This window comes from Schistocerca gregaria, chromosome 3, assembly GCF_023897955.1.
Source record: "Schistocerca gregaria isolate iqSchGreg1 chromosome 3, iqSchGreg1.2, whole genome shotgun sequence".
Taxonomy (NCBI): Eukaryota; Metazoa; Arthropoda; class Insecta; order Orthoptera; family Acrididae; genus Schistocerca; species Schistocerca gregaria.
In genome coordinates this window covers 734,298,542-734,323,774 of record NC_064922.1, presented here as the reverse complement: position 1 = coordinate 734,323,774, position 25,233 = coordinate 734,298,542, and the positions used below count along the sequence as shown (strand labels likewise).

At 42.1% G+C, this 25,233-nt stretch overlaps 1 protein-coding gene across 4 annotated transcripts in view; it reads right to left on the bottom strand.

Annotated features, from left to right (window-relative positions):
* LOC126353778 (spondin-1-like) overlaps positions 1-25,233 on the bottom strand; it is a 577,109-nt gene that overhangs the window by 255,685 nt on the left and 296,191 nt on the right. For all 4 annotated transcript variants that reach the window (XM_050002859.1, XM_050002861.1, XM_050002863.1 and 1 more), the window contains exons 4-5: positions 22,299-22,443; positions 10,238-10,444 (exon numbers count right to left, since the gene is read on the bottom strand). In XM_050002859.1, the coding sequence (XP_049858816.1) occupies positions 10,238-10,444; positions 22,299-22,443 (352 nt within the window). The remainder of the gene's footprint in view (positions 1-10,237; positions 10,445-22,298; positions 22,444-25,233) is intronic.

Below are 25,233 nucleotides of genomic sequence, written 5' to 3'. Positions count from 1 at the left end.
AGATATAAAAGTTTGGTCAAGGCTAGCAGTAGTTGTGGCGGAATGTCACCGATTCTCGGGGCCTTGTTTCGCCTTTCGTCTCCAAATACTCTATCAAATTGTTCTCATAGGGTGGCGGAGCGGGCTGCTCTCTCACTATCCTTTAAACAATCATTCCACCTACCTAGATAGGTTTCAGGTTGTCTGCCTCTTGACTCTGCGATAGTAGATACTGGTTTAGCCGATAGAAGCAGCTTTGACGAAAAGTCAGTTAAATCCTACCACGCAAAGGCCACGTAACTCCAGTCCATGGGTAGCATTTGAAAGTTAGTTAAGCTATTGGGCGTTTGGGATTTCTTGCATGACTCGTTTGAAAAACGTGTAAAATTTCCTGTAAGGTGGTTTATTGTCTTTAGAACACAGAAAATGGGTATCAAGTCCTTATTTAATATCCCGTCACTAATTATGCAATGTTACTGACTGTCTCAGTAACACGTTCACACCCAAAAGCAAGAAGAAGATATTTAGTCCGACCCGATGTCTTAAAGTTTTAAACGGTCACTGACCCACGACTCCTTGCGAGAAAACGCAGTCAGTCGTTCAGTTGTCTCCTTGTACGCCACGGTGTCTCGTAATTCCCACAAACCCGCACGCGGAGTTTATTTACGGCTTGAAAAGTTCACGCGCGGAATCTCCTAAAATAAATCACTTTCTCAAAATAGTCAACACTATAGTCGCTTTTCATCAATTACACGAGAACCAATCAAGCGCGTGGATTTCTTCATTTTGGTGCAAATTTGAACAGCGCGATTTATCATAGGTAGTAATCATAAGACGGCTTCCTAGTGACTATATCGGTTCATGGAGCTGAGGAACAAACCATACTGAAACTCGTGGGAAATGCTGAATTCCTAGTGCCTAGTATTTTAAGTAGCCAATCAGATCATTTCGAGCAATTCTATACTCGCGGTATTTCTGATGTCAGCCAATCAGATTATTACAAATAATTTAGACTAGAAATTTCGGAATCCCGAAATTGAACAAAATTTAACGAAAACAATATACGATTCCTTTCCACAAAATAAGTTACTAATAAATTTAATACTCAACGCCCCTTCCGGCTCACTCGGCCATATGCCAAAAATGCTCCTACTTCAGAATGACTTTATCACGCTTATGTTTACATAGTTTTAATAAAATATCACATTCTCACTTTAAGTCTGTCGTCCATTCATTCTCTCAGTCTCCAAAACACACAACCAAAACAGAATGAAATAATACTTTTCCAAAGTACTGTTAATTACGTCCGAAATCTGTGGCAATGAAACTAAAGAAAATTCTAGAAAATTAAATAACGTGAATGTATCCTCTTGTTTGCAGTTTCAGTGAAACTATAGATGAATATATTACAGGCCAGAACTCGATTTCACAGTGCCAACTCAGTTTTTATGTCTTTTAGTTAAAAATTTATTACTCCGAAAATGTTGAATTTATTGATTTGAAATTCTAACAGAATGATTGTGTTATCTATAGAATTTGGTACACTAAGTATGAAAGAGATCGATTAATATTTAATAGTACTTCTTCAGATTCATAGAGAGTATGTGTAACGTATTACATGCAGCGTTAAACAAGTAAACCGGATGGCTCGGCCCTGGAGCCGGCGGCAGCTATGCAAGCGTGAGAACCAACATCCGCTTTCCTCCCGGCTCCACGGCGAGCTACGCTTTCAATGCAAGATGACAACTGTTAATAATCTGCTACGTCCTCACGAAATTTCAATCAGCAAGTTTCTCCTCTGAACGCGAAAATACTTTATTGACGCCAATCTATACAGTAGGGTGAAACCATCACCATAATAAAACAAAGGAAAACAGAGCTCGCAGCGAAAGATGTAGGTGTTCGTTTCTCCGCGCGCTTTACGAGATTGGAATGGTAGAGAATTATTTTGAAGGAGGTTCGATGAGTCGTGTGCCAAGTACTTAAATGTGATTTGCAGAGTATCCATGTAGATGTATATGTATCCTATCTCCCACCTTATCTTCAGCTAAGTCATCTCCCGTTTCTCTAATATTGTCTTCAAGTTCATCTTCCTTCTACAGATAATAATAATAATAATAATAATAATAATAAAAGCAGAGGATATGGCAGATGCGAAGGAGGTACTGGAATATACGGAAACTGATTATGGAAGAGTAAAAAAGACTACAAAATTTAAATGTCCGGGCGAGATAATACAACCAAATGCTTAGGTCAAATAAGCTAAGGAAAATGGAAGTGGAATTTCAATTAACAAAAGACCTGCATAACAAGAAATCTATTCCCAGAATGAGATTTTCACTCTGCAGCGGAGTGTGCGCTGATATGAAAATCCTGAAGTTTCAAGAAATCTATTTCCATAAATGCAAAACTATGGAACTACAACACTGTCACTAAGTAAGAATGATTTTTTGCTCCGGAATGCCTTTCGTTAAATACAGTTAAAAAGTAGGTGAAATAGGGCCGAAATCCGAGAATGGGAAATGGAAATTAAGAAGTAATGAAGAAATTTGTGAAAAAATAGAACCAGTGTTAGAATAAGGAAGAGAAGAGCTTCATTCTATGGACACTTAAAAAGTCTGTATGGAAAAAAGGATAACAAAAATAATATATCTTTTTCGACTGAAACCCAAAAACATCAGTGACATGGATAAAAGAAGTTAAAGGCAGATTCGAATGAAATGAAATCGTTACAGGCAAACGCTGGGATGGTTTCTTTGAAACGGCACGGCCGATTTCTTTCCCCGTCCTTGACCCAATCGGAACATGTGCCCCGTCTCTAATGATCTCGGTGTCGACAGGAAATTAAACCCTGTCTTCTTTTTTGTGAGTGAAATGGAAATAACGGAGGAAGAAATAGGAGGAAGAGAAAAGTTCGATCAGAAGTAAAATTTTCAAGGGCTTCCAGAAGAAACCAAAGAAAAAGACAGGCGCACTATGGACAGAAGGAAGAAGAGAAAAAACATAAGGATAAAATGAAAACTGTTGGAAAGAAAGAAGTTAGAAAGACAGAAGTAATTTCATGTCGTCCTTAGTAGACCAAACCAAAAAATACTAAGAATGACGTTATGTATAATAATGCACACAAGGAATTAAAGAAATAGCAGTCTTATTACCGTCAAGAAATTTCTACATTACGTCCTCGTCGAATGTAAGTAGTCACATCTAACAGACTCGTGTGACAACTGTTTCGTCGAATGTAAGTAATTTCATCTAACAGACTCCTGTGACAACTGTTCAGGAAGAGTTGTCGTGGAGAAGAAGCTGACTAGTAAGAAGAAGAAAATGGTTCAAATGGCTCTGAGCACTATGGGACTCAACTTCTGAGGTGATCAGTCCCCTAGAACTTAGAACTAGTTAAACCTAACTAACCTAAGGACATCACACACATCCATGACCGAGGCAGGATTCGAACCTGCGACCGTAGCGTTCTCGCGGTTCCACACTGCAGCGCCTAGCACCGCACGGCCACTTCGGCCGGCAGCAAGAAGAAGAGTCAGACATAATAGGGTAAGATTAGAAGATGAGATGGAAAGAAGACAATAGCAATAGAAAGGAATGCGGTAAGCATAGAGAGGGAAGCTACACTGATCCAAAAGTTTTATCTCCTCCTGAATGTAGTGTGGTTTTGGATAGGTAATTTGTCCGCCTCTGTAGCTGCATGATCAGCACAGCTGCCTGCCATGAGGGGGACAGGGTTAGATTCAGGGAGTTTTGATTGGTGAGAAGGCTGGAACGGGGCGCACTCAGCGTCTTGGGGTCAACTGAGGAGCCACCTGACCGAGTAATAGCAGTTCCAAGGTCAACAAACACGACATCGACCGGGAGAGCGATGTGCTGACCACATGCCTCACTGTAGCAGAATACGATGACGCCACTGACAGAGAATGACATGGCGGTTGGTCGGAACCGATTGATCTTTACGTATACAAAGTATTATGTTCCATTATCGTATGGCTGGAACGGAGAAGGAGACGGAGAAAGAATTTAGTGTTGTGCAAAGGATGGGACGATAATAATTAAACTGGTGGTGTTGCGAGTGCTGCGGACCAGACTGTTCCACTTTCTACCACCAGGTGAAATATGGCGCTCTAAGCAGTCAGAATGTGGCGTGGGTACAGGAAAAGAGGAGGTTTGACCAAACATATGATAACAGTGGATCTGGCATTTTTGTTAGGATATGCTCACAAGTTACAACATGTGGATCTGTAATAAGACATTGTCGACAGTTGGTTGCAGCATATGCGGTGTAATCAAAGCAATAGCCGTCGTATGCTATGATTCAGATCAGAACCAGTCTGAATACATCCCTGATATTTCAGATATCTCCACAACCAGAAGTTACATGGATCTGGAAGGCTACACGTCTTGAAATCGCGTAGACATGATGCAGTCGTTATCGAAGTGTTCTCGAAGCAAATCTTTCACCTGGCAAGCGACATGTGGTGTCGCCCGACCTTCCATGAAAATAGAGTTGTGTGGACACAGTTGTGCTCTTCACTGCACACACTATACACACATTATTTCCCCCCCTCTAATACTTCACACACACACACACACACACACACACACACACACACACACACACACACACTGGTGATCTCTGGGCCATTTTCAACTTCCCATATGATATCCTGAAAAGTTGATTCAGCATCCCTCTATAATGAGTGAGATGTTGAGCTCAGGAAGAGGAAGCGGTGTTAATATTGTGCTATGCATAGCTTGGGGGTAAGTATTTCTAGAAAGGAAAAAAGAAGGGGAAAAAACATAAAGTGAAGGTGTTATGTGGGCTGTTGGATATTTTATAATCGTTATTATTATTATTATTATTATTTATTTGTAAAATATTTTTTATCAAACCCCTTCTATGTTTTAGCTAAGTAATCCTTCAATGTATAAAATGTGTTGCATAATAGGTACTTTCCTGCTGCCTTTTTAAATAACTATATTTTTGCAATTTCTTAAATCTATTTTGGTAATTTATTGTACAGTTTTATTCCTTGGTAAAAAGTGTTGTTTTGAGTTTCATGTTTATTTTTTCTTGGTAAATGTAAGTTGAGTCTATCTCTTGTTGCATGGTCATGGACAGAGCTGTTTGTGCAGTAATTACCAATGTTATTTTTGATGTGTACAACTGAGTGGTAAATGTATTCACACGAAGCAGTTCAAATCCCCAGTGTTCTGAACAGTTCATTACAATGAGCTCGACTAGTATTTTTGGTTATTATTCTTATGGCTCTTTTCTGGAGTTTGAAAATTGTGTTAATATTTTGTGAATTTTTCCCCAAAAAGAATGCCATAGATAGGAATTGAGCGTACTTATGAATAATATGTCATTGAAAGACACTGCATGTTACACACTGATGATAGGATTCTAAGAGCATAACAAGCTGATGACATTCGGTTTGCAAGTACCTTTGTGTGTTCACACCACTTCAACTGAGAATCAATATTCATTCCTGGAAATTTTGCATTTGTTACACAGTCTATAGAGGTGCCATCTACATTTAATTTAACATCGTCATTTTTCCTCTTCAAACTGAAAGTCGTGGCATTAGCTTTCTTTATGTTCAATGTCACTTTATTCCTTATTGACCAATCATAAACTTCCTTGAGAGTTTCATTTGCCTTCTCGCCAAGGAGTTCTCTTGTTTTCTCAGACACTACTGGGAAAGTCATTGATGTACATCAGGAACAGTATTGGTCCTAATATGCTATGCTGCGGAATCCCTATATTAATGTATTTTGGTTGTGACAAGTGTTTTACTAAATGTTTAGATCTGTTTGAAGTATGTGTTATCTCTACTCTACTCTATGTTAGGTATGATCGATACCAGTCATTAGCTACCCCTCTTATTCCTAATGATTTTAATTTATTTAATAGAATCTTGTGGATGACTGTATCAAACGCTTTAGAAAGATCGAAAAATATGCCTGTGACACACTCATCTTTATCAAGAGTATCAAGTATAACTTTAAATCAAGTATAACTTGAATTCTGCTACGGTTGATTCTGTATTTTTGCCTTCGGAAACCAAAGTGTGATTCGCTTAAAAGATTTTATTTATTCAGGTAATTCATTAACCTGTCTTTCACAATTGCTTCTATTATTTTTGAGAATGCTGATAGCAGGAAAATGGGCCGGTAATTTCCTATGTCTTCTGCATTAGCTTTCTTAAGCAAAGGTACAACTCTTGCCTATTTTAGCTGCTCTGTAAATGTCTCAGATGTGAAGGATTCATTTATTATATTTTTTAAGGGGCCTTGTATAATCCCTATGCATTGTTTCAGTACACACATTGGTACTTCATCTAAGCCAACTGACTCTTTGTTTTTTAGTTTTTGAATTTTTTACTGACTTCATTATCGGTGGTTGGAAGTAACATCATTGTATTTAGTGCAACATTATTTATAGGTGTTATATTTGTTTGGGGGAATTTTTCCTATAACTTCTCTGAAATACTTGAAAAATGCTCGTTAACATAGTTTGCTAAGTGCTGTGGATCATTTATTACTTTATCCCCCTCCCTTAGCAGTATGTTATTCTGCGTTTGTTTGCCTCTCCCCGTTTCCTTTTTTATAACATTCCGGACTGCTTTGCTTTTATTCTCTGAACTATATATTATTTTGTCATTAAATGACTTTTTCGCAGTAATCATTACCTTCCTATAGGTGTTTTTGTATCTGTGATAGAAATTTAAGAATTCTGGATCATTGTGAATCTTTTTCATGGAACTGAGGTGTTTAAGTGTTTGGGCAGACTTCTTAATGCCTGCTGTTGTCCATCTTTTTTTGTGAGATGTTGATACAGACATGCATACTTTTGGAAACGCCTTTACAAAGTTCAATTTAAACTATGTGGAGAATTTAGAGAATTGCATATCCACATTTGTTTCCTTACACACTTCATCGCAGCTTTGTTTTTCTAGTTCTTTTGAAAACTCTTTTATTTGGATTTCTGATACATGTGGCGGAGTAGAACTCCATATGCAACAGTTCTGTGCCTTCACATCGCCGAGCAGAGTAAATGTGTCTCCGTTCAAAGAATATTCCCCAACCACATGTCAGCCATTTCATGCGTGCTTAAAAACGAAGCGTAAAGTCACGTCTTGGTAGCCTGTTTTGGGATTTCATTTGGAAGACATTTTCAGACTTGTATGGACATCAGTGTGAAATTCGCAGCAAATTCTTTTGAACTGTTGACCAGGGGAGCGTCAATTCACGTGACACAGCTCGAGTACTGGCGACAGAATTTGAGTTTTGTGATGCACGGTCGGGTATACCTACACTCCTGGAAATTGAAATAAGAACACCGTGAATTCATTGTCCCAGGAAGGGGAAACTTTATTGACACATTCCTGGGGTCAGATACATCACATGATCACACTGACAGAACCACAGGCACATAGACACAGGCAACAGAGCATGCACAATGTCGGCACTAGTACAGTGTATATCCACCTTTCGCAGAAATGCAGGCTGCTATTCTCCTATGGAGACGATCGTAGAGATGCTGGATGTAGTCCTGTGGAACGGCTTGCCATGCCATTTCCACCTGGCGTCTCAGTTGGACCAGCGTACGTGCTGGACGTGCAGACCGCGTGAGACGACGCTTCATCCAGTCCCAAACATGCTCAATGGGGGACAGATCCGGAGATCTCGCTGGCCAGGGTAGTTGACTTACACCTTCTAGAGCACGTTGGGTGGCACGGGATACATGCGGACGTGCATTGTCCTGTTGGAACAGCAAGTTCCCTTGCCGGTCTAGCAATGGTAGAACGATGGGTTCGATGACGGTTTGGATGTATCGTGCACTATTCACTGTCCCCTCGACGATCACCAGAGGTGTACGGCCAGTGTAGGAGATCGCTCCCCACACCATGATGCTGGGTGTTGGCCCTGTGTGCCTCGGTCGTATGCAGTCCTGATTGTGGTGCTCACCTGCACGGCGCCAAACACGCATACGACCATCATTGGCACCAAGGCAGAAGCGACTCTCATCGCTGAAGACGACACATCTCCATTCGTCCCTCCATTCACGCCTGTCGCGACACCACTGGAGGCGGGCTGCACGATGTTGGGGCGTGAGCGGAAGACGGCCTAACGGTGTACGGGACCGTAGCCCAGCTTCATGGAGACGGTTGCGAATGGTCCTCGCCGATATCCCATGAGCAACAGTGTCCCTAATTTGCTGGGAAGTGGCGGTGCGGTCCCCTACGGCACTGCGTAGGATCCTACGGTCTTGGCGTGCATCCGTGCGTCGCTGCGGTCCGGTCCCAGGTCGACGGGCACGTGCACCTTCCGCCGACCACTGGCGACAACATCGATGTACTGTGGAGACCTCACGCCCCACGTGTTGAGCAATTCGGCGGTACGTCCACCCGGCCTCCCGCATGCCCACTATACGCCCTCGCTCAAAGTCCGTCAACTGCACATACGGTTCACGTCCACGCTGTCGCGGCATGCTACCAGTGTTAAAGACTGCGATGGAGCTCCGTATGCCACGGCAAACTGGCTGACACTGACGGCGGCGGTGCACAAATGCTGCGCAGCTAGCGCCATTCGACGGCCAACACCGCGGTTCCTGGTGTGTCCTCTGTGCCGTGCGTGTGATCATTGCTTGTACAGCCCTCTCGCAGTGTCCGGAGCAAGTATGGTGGGTCTGACACACCGGTGTCAATGTGTTCTTTTTTCCATTTCCAGGAGTGTATTTTGGAATGGGCCGCCTCCCTGTCCCTGCTGCACCACCTAATTCACCTGTTTCTTCGAATTTCTTGGTGATATTCTTTAGCCCATCTATTGACATGGGGCTTCTTTGTAGCTGTTTCTATCGAAGATATTCCCGCAATGCAGCGCCACTGTTGCCGCCGTTCTGACGAAACAACTTTATCAGCAGTGCATTGTCATTCCTCCCCATAGCCATTGTGTTTCGTACGGAAGACTTCAACTTTCTTTACCATTTACATTGACAGGAACGCAAATTAAACACATTCCAGCCGTCTAGTTTCCAAACTTGTTTTATTTGACAACCAGTTTCAGCATTCTACTACGCCATCGCAGGCCGTTGACCGACGCGTGGGAGGACGCTTCCTTTCTGCCGGCGCATGATGGTTGAAGTGATCACCATAGCAAAAATCTACTGATACCAATATTTCTGGCCCCTATTTTGATCACAACTGAGGTAGAGTCTTCCTACAGGTAGGTCATGAATCTGAAGATGGAGTAGTAAAACGCTGGAACTGGTTGTCAAATAAAATAGGACTGGAAACTAGACTGCTGGATGGTGTTTAATTTGACAGCCTGTATCGAACAGCCGAGTCCCGCAACCAAAAGATGGGCATATAGAGACTTTACATTCGCAGTCACTTCCCAAAGTTATCAACACGAATCGCCAAGCAACAAACAGCATAGTGACGTCAAAACAGGAAGCGTTTCATTTTCTGACTGCTTACAACTCTATATTTTAGTCTGGTGGCAGAAAGTTGACTGTTATGTTTTTTAAGCATACTCTGCTAGCGCACCGATTAATGAACATACCTGCGATATTTTAACGCCTTGCGAGGTGGACTGGCCACCGAGTACGATCAAAATGCTGGCTGTATCCTACCTGTTATTGTAGTTCCGTAATGACGACAGGTATTACATATGTGAGGAGAGCTAATGAGGACATCAATGACCAAGAAACCGATGAAGTAACCAGAGCGTGTAAAAGTCAAATCGCCTATCCGGTCGCAAACAATGTAATTGGCTGTAGGAAGGCCTAATATGACGAAATAGCCAAATGTTGCACACATATCTTACGCAAGCATTCACCACCAGATCGTGTCCTCTGGAGTTTTCACTATTTGTGCAGTGTTGAACTACATCATAGTGGTAGGCTAAATGATGTGTATCAGAAAATTATTTAGGCTTTGATTTCTGAACCACAGTGGGCTGTCTCTGAAGAGAATTTCAGTATCACTAAAGAGGGGAGCTATTCTTGGGTCAGTCAGTAGGCTGTGCGTCTTGATATCTTAAAACATATAACAATGATGCTTCAATTTTGGGAAAAAATCGATGAGGTGACCGCATCTGATAACAATGATATAAAGGGGCCTTCCTTGGGAGAGACGAAGAAGATACCCTGCTAATAAGAAAACTGGTGTAAGTTCTCTGAAGTTGATATTGGAAAAAAGTAAAGAAGGCGAATGATTAATTTGATCTGCTTTCCTGTTCTTACCTGGGCCTTGAGTTCGCGCTCCAGTTCGCGGGTAGAGCCACGTTCAGCCACTTGCTTGAGACCAGGCGAAGCCCTCGCTCCGTAGGACCAGAAGTAGTAGTCGGATGTGTGCGACGCTCCAATCACGTCGCTGAACTTAGCTAAGAAGCTGTCGTCCGGGAAGCCCTTGGGGTGGGTGTGCCGCGACCACAGTCCTTCAAAAGTCAGCTGGGTACAAAAGCAACAAAAAAAGGAAATAATTTATGTTAAGTTGAGAGACCATACTAAACAATTGGTAAATTCACCACTACCTGCTGCTATAGAATATTTTTAGTTGTAGCGCTTAGCTTGGGTTTATGCCATACAATCAAAGGTGTTACTTTTTGTTCTGTTTGATCTAGGGAACTTGCACTGGGCTCTAAATCGATTAATGGTCCTCAGCTCAAGACTAAAACTACGATGAACATCTAGAAATTAGTTTTCCTTTTCTAAAAAGAAAGGAAAACAGAGTTACAGGAAAAACTTTATTTTCGCAGATACAGCAATGTTTTCACTATATTTTGACATAATCACAATCAGGATAGAGACACTTGTCTTACTGTGGAATCAACTTCGTACGTATATTTGACGGAAGTCTCCCGCCTGGGAATGGAATTATTGTAATTGTCTTCATTCCTCCGTCATCGTATATATTAACAATAAACCTGTAAAACTGTTGTGTCTAACTCTTTGAACACGCTAATTCTCACAAATATTACACGAATTTTAAGGCGATTTTCGCAAGTAACTTATACATAGCTTGGCGGATTTTACTAGGCTTCGTTTGATCAAAATCAGATCACAGAAAAAAGATATCGTGACTTAAAGTTTCATCTAAAACAGTCGTACCTACCTGTTGCTGTGATTGAACACACTAATCTGCAAAACTACTATACGAATTTTTATGGGGTTTTCTCAGGTAACTTGAGAACAGCATTGTGGCACCGCATGGGCATTATTTCATAAAAATCAGATCACGGGGGGCAAAGGTATGGAGATTAAAATTTTTATGTAAAACCGTATATTTGTCTGTGTGAACAGTTTAATCTCTTTCATGGGGCTTGCACAGGTAACTTGAGCATAGTTTGGACACTGAAGAGTATTCATTTCATAAAAAAAGAAGACATCGTAACTGAAAGTTTTATCCATAAATGCGAAAGTAATTCTGTCATGTTTTCACGATTATCGCGCTGATCCGATTTCGATGACATTTGGCATGGAGATAGCTTGAATCCTGGCGAAGAACAAAGGCTAGTTTAGAAAATATCTAGCACAAGACACTTATTGTTTTGAAGAATATAATGCAAATCATGAAAAATATTAACTCTATGAAAAAACTTTTACTCTTTGACTTTCGATCTTTATCATATTTGTGAAAAAGCGTTTATACTTTGGGTACCTGGACGATTTTCGTAAAATTGCCTATACTAGAGACACACCATCTGTTTTCAAATCAAATGGTTCAAATGGCTCTAAGCACCATGGGACTTAACATCTGAGGTCATCAGTTCCCTAGACTTAGAACTACTTAAACCTAACTAACGTAAGGACATCACACACATCCATGCCCGAGGCAGGATTCGAACCTGCGACCGTAGCACATCTGTTTTCCCATGACCTTCGGCTGTCAGAGCTAACACTCCCGATGACGAATTTCTATCGGCGCTATGTTCTGTGCATTCAGAAACTATAGGCCTACCACAGACCAAACGTCGCAGTCGCCCCATTTTCAGCCACTGCTGCAGTGTTGATGACGATGTTTGGTTTGTGGGGCGCTCAACTGCGCGGTTATCGGCGTCCGTAAAAATTCCCAATCTTTACTCAATCCATTCCCACCACTTTTATGAGTGATGAAATGATGATAAAACGTACACCCAATCCTCGGACGGAGAAAATTCTCAGACCGGCCAGGAATCAAACCCGGGACCTGGTGATCCAGAGGCAGCAACACTAACCACTAGCCCATGAGCTGCAGTCTGCTGCAGCATCACTGCAACAGTTGAGACTTGGCCCGCAGTCATTTGATTGTTGTCATACCTCTCTCGTGTATGCGCTGCTTTTCTGCGCAAATTCGCTTATTTTTAAAAAATAGGAAACTTAATTTTTGGATGACTCTCGCAAAGAAGATAGTTTCACAAAAATTTCCATGACGCTGCTCCCGAGCATCCACTGAGATTTCAGTAGTAGCTTTATGATGTGTATTCGGATCAGTTTCATTAAGAGATGCTTTTCATTGAAACCCGAGAACTTGTGTATATAAGACATGAAAATACGAGTATTATGGAGTTTTTCGCAAAACGCACAACGGATACTTACTTTTCTCCGATTTCATTGCATTCAGCCACATCATCTCCTTATTTTATTTGTGCTTTGATTCGCATTGGCGCAGTGTTGGCGTGGTTATTTACGGATTTGGTGTGGTTAGTTAAAGAGGTAGCCGAGTGTCGCCCCTGTCGCCATCCTGTTACCCCGACGGGATGGCATGTGTATACCCCAGCTGTCTGCGTATAGCGTTATTCATGTGAAAGTGGGCTAAAGCTTTCTGAATGCTTGCGAATCGGGTAACTGAGCAGTGATTGCGTAACAACCCAGAATTCATCCAGTGGGATGTGCAAAACCGCCTAAAAACCATATCGAGGCTGGCCGGCACGCCGGCTCTCGTCCCTGATCCGACGGGTGGATTCGCTTCCGCAAGCGCCGCTTAAGCAAGCACGGCTATCCAGACGGGTTGATGCATCTGGCCACATCCCAGAACCTAGAGCGATGACACATAATGCACAAAAAGAAGACTGGAAGTAAACACGATGGCAGGGAGGCCTCAAGCTGTATAATCTCTAACCCGTCTCCCCCCGTTCTTGACGCCTGGGCTTGAGTCGTCGGAGTCTTCCATTATTGGCAGCTTCACTTAGCGTTGTTCACACCGTAACAGTCGATACTGGACGCAATGTCCGTCTATCTTAGCACATTTCCCGGATATTTTTCCGAAAAGTTTCCAACATTAACTAGTGTTATATCCTATATAGAGAGCGGTCAGAAACAGTGTGAAGAACTTGTAAGGCTGTTGAGAAATAACTGTTCAGAAAAAAAATCGATACGTTGAATCGTTTTCTAGTTAATTAGCATTGAAGTTAGCCAGTCACGCCGTTATGCGCACATATTCAAACACACCGCCAGAGACGATGTCGCGTAACATGTTCTCCGTTTGGTTTCCTAAAACCGAACAAGAGAGCGATACAGAAATGGGACAAGAGACGGTAGCAAGGATCGAACCCGAGCCAAAGGTTGACTAGTCTCATTCACTATCTCTGTGCTACGAGAACAACGGACACTGTTTCTGGCGGGCCGATTGAATTGTCGAACGCAACAGCATGATTGGCTAACGTCAATGCTAATTAATTCGGAAATGGCGCAAGTATCGATTTTTTTCTTAACAGTTATTTCACAGCATATCCTACCCTTCAGCACCCTTACAAGCTTTGCAAACTGTTTCTGTCCACCCAGTGCGAACAAACCAAGAGATGATAGTTATTCATTGCGACCCCTTTCAGTCCTCGGACCATCGGTCAGGTGCCATAAGACATTTCAAACACCTTACATCGCGTCAGTTAGCACAAAATACAGCGTAAGTCGCTGTTGTCATGTAGTATGATGTAATATAGCATACTTTACTACATGATAATAATGATTTATGACGGATTTTATGCTGATTGCCGTCTTACGTAAGCTGTTTTAAATGTCTTATGATACTTAATGATCCTCAATGATCCTCAGTTTCACTAATCATATGCCCGTTTTGTGAAATTAAAATGTCAGGTTTTGTTGAATTGTGTGTTAGAAACTGCAAAAACTGAGTCTTACTGTGATTTAGCGTTAGTTTTTTTTCTACAAGCCATGAACTGAGGTCATGTGCTGCACTATTTGAAACCGAGCCAGTGATGCACACAACGTCCTTTACTAACAAGCTAGTGTCATCAGCAAATAGAAATATTTTAGAATCACCCGTAATACTAGAGGGCATGTCATTTATATACATAAGGAACAGGAGTGGCTCCAAAATTAACAAAACTAATCCCTGCCCCCCCCCCATTTGACAGCATCCCACTCAGACCCCACATCACAGCCGTTATCAACATTGTGAATAATGACATTTTGCTGCCTGTTGCTAAAGTGAGAGGTGAACCAACTGTGAGCTACTCTCCGTATTCCGTAATGGTCGAATTTATGGAGCAATATTTTGTGATCAACACAATCAAATGCCTTCGTTAAATAAAAAAAAATATGCCAAGCGTTCAAAATCTTTTGTTTAACCATCCAGTACCTCACAGAGAAAAGAGAGTATAGCATTTTCAGTTGTTAAACGACTTCTAAAGCCGAACTGTACATTTGATAGCAAATCGTGTGATATAAAATGACCAATTATCCTGACATACATAGCCTTTTCAATAACTTTGGAAGCACTGATAGCATAGAAATAGGTCTAGAATTATCTTCATTATCCCTTTCTCCCTTTTTACAAAGTGGCTATACTACTGAGTACTTTAATCGCTCAGGAAACTGACCATTCCTAAAGGAAAAATTACAAATATGGCTAAATACAGGGCTAACATGTGCTGCACAGTACTTTAATATTCTGCTAGACACTCCATCATAACCATGTGAGTCCTTAGTCTTCAGTGATTTAATTATTGACTCGATCTCCCTCTTGTCTGTATCACAGAGGAGTATTTCAGACATCAATCTGCAATAATTAACACACTGCCTACGGATGCCGACTTTACTCGTGTTTACTACTTGCTGCCTGTAGGCTTCGTCTTGTTATGTGTTTACACCTGTAAGCAACGAAGCAAACGTGACTTTCTATATGTACATTTTGATTATTTAGCATTGTAAGCATTTTTAATATTTCAAATAGCTACCATGTTTGTCTTAAATTTCATCCTGCTTCTAGAGGTGCCCAAATCCTTGTTTGGTCAGCATCTTGATGAACACAATTAGTATTGAAGGTTGCATTTCTAATAATATGAAAATTTTACATAATGCACCTAAAGCACTATTTACCAATATGTTAAAAGAAACCGAAATTTCTTCGCATTACAAAAATAAACCGTCATATGTTATAAACGAACAGCTAGAATTCAAAGACAAACTTTTCTTTAAACATTTTGGCGATCTGCCTTACAGTGTTTACTCTGATGTTCTGATTTTGTAACTGGACAAATCTGTTTTACGCTCTTCTCCAAAATCTTTTTGCTATAACCCATGTTATTGTGTTACTTTGTTATTTTATTTGAATGTAAAGGCTCAAGGCTTCTTTAAATTTCTGATTATTTTCTTACATATTTACATAATGTTATTACATTTACAGATAATTAAATATTAGGCCAGTCATAGTACTATATTTTAATTTATACGTGTACTTCATGGAATCATTTTAATTTATTACTTTTCGAAATTACTTTTCACTAGTTACCACATGATATATTTTGGAAATACGGACACATATCCCCATACCAATTTTGTTGTTATTTGCTAGATATTACGATCTACTGCTATTTACTATAGATCGATACGTACATTAACAAATACTGGTTTTATATATACTGGGACTGCATCTATGGATCATTCTCTACTTCCTTTACTGTTTTTTGTGGTGCTTCAAAGAAAACCGACCAAGATCACTGTCCAGTAACCAACCCACTTCGTACATCTGTGGAAGGTCGTCTGTTGGACATTCCCTATCGATACTCACAGCCATCCTTTTGGAAATCGCCCTGCTGTTACGTCTTTGGAACGGTGTCCACCATCTTGATAGAAACTAACAACATCGTAATTATTTTCCCAGTGTGCCCCTAGAGTGAGCCTATACACAACGAATGTGATGTATTTCTGTTTCCTGCTTAAAGCTCTTATTATATTTATTTAATAACAGCTGTATTAACAAGCTGTTTCTTCTTTACTATAAATTTATTCTACATAAGTTTGAAGTTCTATTTACTAATAAGTGCATCTTTTTGTGCATAATTCTCTCGACTTGTACCTGAGTGGCTAATACTGGCATCACGTTGTCAGTTGTAGGCGGAGCCTCTGCCATTTAAGAAATAGCTGTACTGCGCTCTGCAGCAGTTGACTATCGCCATTCTTCGGTTCCCGCCACATACAGAGCTATTGTCCATCAATAGACGTATATCTGTGATTTGATGTTTTATAGCAAACTCTAAGTTTGTGTACGTATCCCTCTAATTTATATCCTACATTATTTTACAGTTGAACGACTGAAGATGATCATGTGATGATCGAAACACATCACTTTCTAATAAATGCACCATGTAATCTAGACTGTTTTATAATTAATTTTAATGTTACAGAGTTACTTACACATTTATAATATTAGTATGGATAAAACGTACAAGTACATCATTGTTTTCGAGTTCCAATTCTGATGAAGTGAAGCCTCTTCCGTGCCCCAAGGTATGCCCTGCGAAAATCTCACGAAAATTCGTCTAAACAAACACACAAGCACGACAGTTTTACAGACTTATTATTACTATCTTTTCTACAAATAGAAACAGAAAACAAGAGCATGAGCAACAAGTGATTTCTACCAGTTTGCTACGTTATTTGATTCTGCGTAAAATGTTGTCATTGCAAACATCCCCATAAATATGAGATCATTCTGGAAACATCCCCCAGGCTGTGGCTAAGCCAGGTCTCCACAATATCCTTTCTTTCAGGAGTGCTATTTCTGCGTGATGACTGGGTGTTATGTGATGTCCTTAGGTTAGTTAGGTTTAAGTGGTTCTAAGTTCTAGGGGACTAATGACCATAGATGTTAAGTCCCATAGTGCGCAGATCCATTTGAACCATTTTTTCGCAGGAGAGATTCTGCTAAGGCGAAAGGCAAAGGTCCCGAGTTCGAGTCTCGGTCCGGCACTCAGTTTTAATCTGCCAGGAAGTTTCATCCCCATAAATATTCCACAGGCTGCTGTAAAGTACGTGGGGGAGGGTACTGTGGATTTTGTACCACATGTGATTCACTTGTAGAGAGAAAAGAACGTGAGTGCCTACATGCCTCTGGACTCTCCCTAATCTTCCTTATTCTCGTGACTCTTGCGCGAGATACACAATGCAGGCAATAAATAGTCTTTTTCCAGAACAATTACGCCTACCAAAGATTTTTTATTCAAAGCCTCCTCACAGATTTGAATTGTGCATCGGGCCAAGCCTCCAACGCTGAACCTTGCCTTTCACAGGCAACGCTCGAAATGACAGCTATACAAGTAGTCACAATGAACCAGGCTCACCGCTTATATTCTGTCAGTACAGCTCTCCAAATCTTTTAAGCTTCACAGTAGATAATTAACCATGAGGGAGCTTCAAAATTCTAGTCTATGGGCTACGTAATCTTTAAGGGAATACCACAAAACAGGTGAATTTTTTTTGTTGTTCTTCGTATGTTAACTCGTTATGTCTTGCGTCCTTTGCTCTAGACCAGATATCCGTTTCCTCTGAAATTGTTAACCCAGGACGAATCTGGAAAGCCCGCGTTGACATCAGGTTGCGATACTCACCTCGAAATGAAGCGACTTTCAGCCACAATTCCCGACAGTTGTTACTGTTCCCTTCCCGTCAGCATTATTTTTCGAATGCTGTTTTGATGTGAATTTATTTTAGAACGGTAGGTTGCCATTGCTAGTGAACTAGAAGGGTCGCCGGCGACATTGCTTCAAAATCTTTCATTTACTGCATTGGATAGACTTTTACTAAATCTCAAAGCAGTCGCTTCTTTACGACAGTACTTTGCACGAAACTCGCTCTCCCTGTTACAAGGGGCTAATGAGGCAGGTGTTATGCAGAAATTTCCTCTTGAAGCTGCTATCTGGTTGACGCCTTTACGCCCTTATAGTGGCTCATGAAAGTACAGCTATTCTAATGTGCCACGTGACTCATTTTTTGTTCCCTGGGCTTCTCAATAATACCTACAGTTTTTCTGCGATGTGTCACGAAAAAGCCGATGCTTCAGTCCAATGAAGAAGTTTCCCGTCTAGTGATAGACAGTCTGTATGGGCGGTAATTGTGACTGTGTCTGTAAATTTCATTTACTTACTCCTTTAAGGAAAGTACAGCGATAAGCCAAAACATTATGACCAGTGTTCACCACGATGTCGGGTGTCACCTGGTGGCGTTGCGGGTACATGACTCGGCAACTAAAGCCTGTAAGCGGAGCAGACACGGATGGGGAATCTCCCTAGCGAAGATATGGGCTGCAAATAGGGAAATCCATTGAGATAAGCGACTTTGACAAAGGGAAGATTATTGTTAAGCAAAGCCTGTGAACCAATATCCCTTAAATGGCAAAGTTGGTCGAATGTTCACGTGTTATTGTCGAGAGCATCTAAGGTAAGTGGTAAAAGTACAGTGAAACTACCAAGAGGTGTTAAACGGATGGACGACCACGATTCTTCATAGAAGGTGGGTTTCGGAATCTTGTCTGCTCTCTAAAGTGAGACTGATAGTAATCTCTGTCATCTCTGCCGAAAGAGCACAATGCTGGAGCACACATAAGTGTTTCGGAGCACACCGTTCATCGTGTATTGTTGAACATCGAACTCCGCAGCAGACAACACCTACGTGTTCACATGTTGACCCAACGACATCGTCAGTTACCACTGCAGTGGGCCCACTGCGATTCGGCCGTCGATCAATGGAAACATATTGGGTCTTGGGATGAATCACTTTTTTGCTACGCTAGGTCGGTGATCGATCGAGGCGAACGGCACCTCGAATCGTGTAACGTGCTACAGACGCAGACTGGTGGGAGCAGTATTATGCTATGGGAGACATTCTCCTACGCTTGCATGGGACTTGTGGTAATAATCGAAGACACGCTGACAGCAGCGATTCATCTGCATCCATTCATGCTTGATGTCTTCCCCGCGGCGGTGTCATAAAAATTAAAAAAAAAAAACAAAAAGGTTCAAATGGCTCTGAGCACTATGGGACTTAGCATCTGTGGTCATCAGTCCCCTAGAACTTAGAACTACTTAGACCTAACTAACCTAAAGACATCACACACATCCATGCCCGAGTCAGGATTCGAACCTGCGACCTTAACGGTCACGCGGTTCCAGACTGAAGCGCTTAGACCGCACGGCCACACCCGACGGCGGCGATGTCATCTTTAAACAGTATAATTGTTTGTGTCTCTCAGCCAGAACCATGATACAGTAGTTTCAGCAGCATTATAGTGAACTCAGGTTAACGTCGTGGCGATCAAATTTGCCTGATGTAAATTCTACAGCACCAATCTGGGTCTCTATCCGGAGCCATCACCGAGTACGCAAACCAGCGGTCCGTTATTTACGGAAATTGCATGATCTGCGCGTAGGCATCTAATGCCACATACTTCCACAAACCTACTAACAAACTGTCGGATACCTGAAACGCAGCATCAGTGATGTATTTCATTACAAAGACGGACAAACGAGCTACTAAGCGGATGAAACTTCCTGGCAGATTAAAACTGTGTGCCCGACCGAGACTCGAACTCGGGACCTTTGCCTTTCGCGGGCAAGTGCTCTACCATCTGAGCTACCGAAGCACGACTCACGCCCGGTACTCACAGCTTTACTTCATCTACATCTACATGACTACTCTGCAATTCACATTTAAGTGCTTGGCAGAGGGTTCATCGAACCACAATCATACTATCTCTCTACTATTCCACTCCCGAACAGCGAGCGGGAAAAACGAACACCTAAACCTTTCTGTTCGAGCTCTGATTTCTCTTATTTTATTTTGATGATCATTCCTACCTATGTAGGTTGGGCTCAACAAAATATTTTCGCATTCGGAAGAGAAAGTTGGTGACTGAAATTTCGTAAAAAGGTCTCGCCGCGACGAAAAACGTCTATGCTGTAATGACTTCCATCCCAACTCGTGTATCATATCTGCCACACTCTCTCCCCTATAACTCGATAATACAAAAAGAGCTGCCCTTTTTTGCACCCTTTCGATGTCCTCTGTCAATCCCACCTGGTAAGGATCCCACACCGCGCAGCAATATACTAACAGAGGACGAACGAGTGTAGTGTAAGCTGTCTCTTTAGTGGACTTGTTGCATCTTCTAAGTGTCCTGCCAATGAAACGCAAGCTTTGGCCCGCCTTCCCGACAATATTATCTATGTGGTCCTTCCAACTAAAGTTGTTCGTAATTTTAACACCCAGGTACTTAGTTGAATTGACAGGCTTGAGAATTGTACTATTTATCGAGTAATCGAATTCCAACGGATTTCTTTTGGAACTCATGTGGATCATCTCACACTTTTCGTTATTTAGCGTCAACTGCCACCTGACACACCATACAGCAATCTTTTCTAAACCGCTTTGCAGCTTATACTGGTCTTCGGATGACCTTACTAGACGGTAAATTACAGCATCATCTGCGAACAGTCTAAGAGAACTGCTCAGATTGTCACCCAGGTCATTTATATAGATCAGGAACAGTAGAGGTCCCAGGACGCTTCCCTGGGGAACACCTGATATCACTTCAGTTTTACTCGATGATTTGCCGTCTATTACTACGAACTGCGACCTTCCTGACAGGAAATCACGAATCCAGTCGCACAACTGAGACGATACCCCATAGCTCCGCAGCTTGATTAGAAGTCGCTTGTGAGGAATGGTGTCAAAAGCTTTCCGGAAATCTAGAAATACGGAATCAACTTGAGATCCCCTGTCGATAGCGGCCATTACTTCGTGCGAATAAAGAGCTAGCTGCGTTGCACAAGAGCGATGTTTTCTGAAGCCATGCTGATTACGTGTCAATAGATCGTTCCCTTCGAGGTGATTCATAATGTTTGAATACAGTATATGCTCCAAAACCCTACTGCAAACCGACGTCAATGATATAGGTCTGTAGTTAAATGGATTACTCCTACTACCCTTCTTGAACACTGGTGCGACCTGCGCAATTTTCCAATCTGTAGGTACAGATCTATCGATGAGTGAGCGGTTGTATATGAGTGCTAAGTAGGGAGCTATAGTATCAGCGTAATCTGAAAGGAACCTAATCGGTATACAATCTGGACCTGAAGACTTGCCCGTATCAAGCGATTTGAGTTGCTTCGCAACCCCTAAGGTATCTACTTCTAAGAAACTCATGCTAGCAGATGTTCGTGTTTCAAATTCTGGAATATTCCATTCGTCTTCCCTGGTGAAGGAATTTCGGAAAACTGCGTTCAATAACTCCGCTTTAGCGGCACAGTCGTCGATAACAGTACCATCGGCACTGCGCAGCGAAGGTATTGACTGCGTCTTGCCGCTTGTGTACTTTACATACGACCAAAATTTCTTCGGATTTTCTACCAAATTTCGAGACAATGTTTCGTTGTGGAACCTATTAAAGGCATCTCGCATCGAAGTACGTGCCAAATTTCGCGCGTCTGTAAATTTTAGCCCATCTTCGGGATATCGCGTTCTTCTGAACTTCGCATGCTTTTTCCGTTGCCTCTGTAACAGCGTTCGGACCTTTTTTGTGTACCACGGGGGATCCGTTCCATCTCTTACCAATTTATGAGGTATGAATCTCTCTTCTTCTGCCAGTAGTTCGTCTCCTACCTTCCAAACTTTACAGAAGCTCTTCTGCGAACCATGCAGAACTAGCACTCCTGAAAGAAAGGATATTGCGGAGACATGGCTTAGCCACAGCCTGGGGGATGTTTCCAGAATGAGATTTTCACTCTGCAGCGGAGTGTGCGCTGATATGAAACTTCCTGGCAGATTAATCTGCCAGGAAGTTTCATATCAGCGCACACTCCGCTGCAGAGTGAAAATCTCATTCTGGTACTAAGCGGATGATCACAATTTTTTGGCTCGTGAGAGTACAGTAGCGGCGAAAAGAGAGGAAACTGTGAAGTACTGTTAACGAATCTGTAACGATAAACAAATTTTAACAACACATATGAAAAGTATTTTCAGGGTAGGAAAATGTAAACTGATGAAGACAGAATCCAAAAAGAATGCAGTGAATACGATTGGCACTTACCTCATACTTTGCTTCCTGACACGCACAGCACTCCTTCTGCACAGGTGGCTGCTCGTCGAAGGAGTTGTGGACTTCTTCACAAAACGTGTAGCTCAGGGGACCATCGTCCATGTACCACACATCCGGCCGCTCTATCACCGTAGCCCTGTAACGGTTACATCCCAGTTTATTCACGTAGAAATGGAAGGAGGCAGTGTCGAGTACTGTGAAAAGTATGGACGATGTAGATCGCGTGTGTGAGATACTCGAAGAAAAGCCTAAAATGTGAACAAAATATAAAAAGAGACTCGCCATTATCCCAGAAAGTAGTTTTCCGCAGAGTCAAAGCAGTACTACAAGTACAAACGAGAAATATCACTTCTGTTGGCGACGGTGATGTTCGCTGTAGAAGGTGTGATATCGTTTACTAAAGTCAAAAATACAGTTTGCATGAATAGTTTTCCAAGAAATTAAAAGAGGAACACTGAAATGACCAATTTTTCTTACTGCGTAGAGTAGGCTTGTTACTCACTATCATTAGAGAATAGCGTCGGAGGTAGGATGTGATAGCCGCCAATAACAACAAATTAATTTCCATCCTTCATTAAAAAATTGTCTGCATATAGTTTAAATGACTTTGAATGATGTACCCACTTTTTTTTTTTAACGGCCTCATCCATAGTGAATATTCGTGAAAAAGGAGGCCGTTTTGAGTGCGCCAGATAACAATTTGCAAATATCAATTGGGCTTTTATGTGCATGTATTCCAGTTTCAGCAGAATATCATATTGATGTTTAATAACCATTTCAGAATATCTGCGGCTCCACAGGTTTGTACAGCCAAGATTTGTCTCGCATATAATGATGTTTTGATACCTAATAGAATACTATTTAGGAACGTTGTATAGGAGCTTGTTGTTGTTGTTGGTTGTTTTGGGGAAGGAGACCAGACATCAAGGTCATCGGTCTCATCGGATTAGGGAAGGACGGGGAAGGAAGACGGCCGTGCCCTTTGAAAGGAACCATCCCGGCATTTGCCTGCAGCGAATTAGGGAATTAACGGAAAACCTAAATCAGGATGGCCGGACGCGGGATTGAACCGTCGTCCTCCTCGCTCGGTATAGGAGCTTGACATCCATCACTTGAACATACTGTTCAAGTCAGGTAACAGTAAATAAGGGTCAATAGTTTTTACAGACAGATATATTTACGTGAAAAATATGGTGGAACACAGGTTGCTATTGACAAACTAAATTCAGCAGGCTTTCTAAGCAGACACTATCTATGCTATCGCTGGACGCATAGGAATGAGGACATTATTGCGATAAATATTTTAAATCTACGTTAGGCAACGTTGACAATGTGTGTAATCGAGTGTGTATTGTGAGGAAATGTATGTTACAAATACTGATAAGATCAACTATATGAGCATTGTTGGACATAAAGTTAGAGACAAGTTGAAATGTTATTGCTATCATGAACTGCAATTTTTTTTCTGCAGAATATGGTATATAATATTCCTTGATAACGTAAGAGTAACCAGAAATTTTAGATTGGAGGGCAAGTATTCAGTTTTTATTAAATTATGGATGCTGTTGACAAACGAACTGTTTGATTTGACACAGAAGACAAATACATTGGCGAGCCAAAGGTAAGGACGAAAGCAGTTCTCGCATGATATCACTCCCAAGTGACAGCTCTATGAAACTCGCACCATTCATAAAAAGAACTGCTGTAGTATACTTCAGAAGATGGCTGAGAGAAATATGGTATGAGACGATAGTGGTCTGGCGAGCGTTCTCGCTTCCCGCTCACGGGGTCCCGGGTTCAATTCCCGGCGGGGTCAGGGATTTTCCCTGCCTCGATATGACTGGGCGTTGTGTCATCTTCATTATCATTATTCATCCCCATTACGGTCGGAGGAAGGCAATGGCAAACAACCTCCGCTAGGACCTTGCCTAGTCAGCGTTGCGGGTTTCCCGCATCGTCCCCTACGCTCCTCGGAGTGTAGGAACTTATCACTACACTTAAGTCACCACGATTCATGGCGCTCCATTGAACGTTACAAAAGACGAGAGATGATTTTTTAATAAGGTATGGGGTCAACATGGATGGTAATGCTTCTTCTCCAAAGTGCCCCCATACCGACCACAGGGTTGTTACGGAGTTGGTGTGGTGGGGCGTTCCATTCCACCATCAGCACGGATGCTGGATGGTCGTTGGTACTTGCGGACGTACTTCAATACGTCTCTCCAAACGCTTCTCATCCCTGTTTGATGGGAACGGGTAGGCCAGTCCATTCGCTGAATATCCTCTTTTCCCAAGAGCTCCTGCACCTGCCCTGTTCGATGCGGTCGCTCATTATCGTCCATAAAAATAAAGGCAGACGCACAAGGGAATGGAGAACAGTTGACCAGTGAGTGTACCGTATTTAAAGATTTGGAGTTCAGTACGCCCGTGCAACACTATTCCTCCCTGCTAAATAACATCTCAACGACCAAAATGAACATGTTCGACAATGTTCGTGGGTGCATTACGTGTTCCCACCTCTGGCCTGTATGAGGGTACGTTCAGCATAGTCAAACATGATCGTTTTGGTGGTAAAGGTGTTACGGCACGGGAAAGCATAACGCTGCATGGGCTTACTGAACGCGGTAGACCCACCAGACAATGCTATTGTGACACTGTACTCCTTCTCCATGGGCGACGTTTCAGGGATGGATTCGGCCGCCAGTTCCCTATTATGGACGACAATGAGCAGTTGGGCGACTCTTGGAACGAGATTACATTCTGCGAACAGACTGACCTACCCGTTCCCCCAACTTAAATGTCACCGAGTACGTTTGGTATGCTTTGTGGAGATGTATCACAGCAGAGCCACATGCACCAACACCGAGCGAGGTAGCGCAGTAGTTAGAACACTGGACTCGCATTCGGGAGGACGACGGTTCAATCC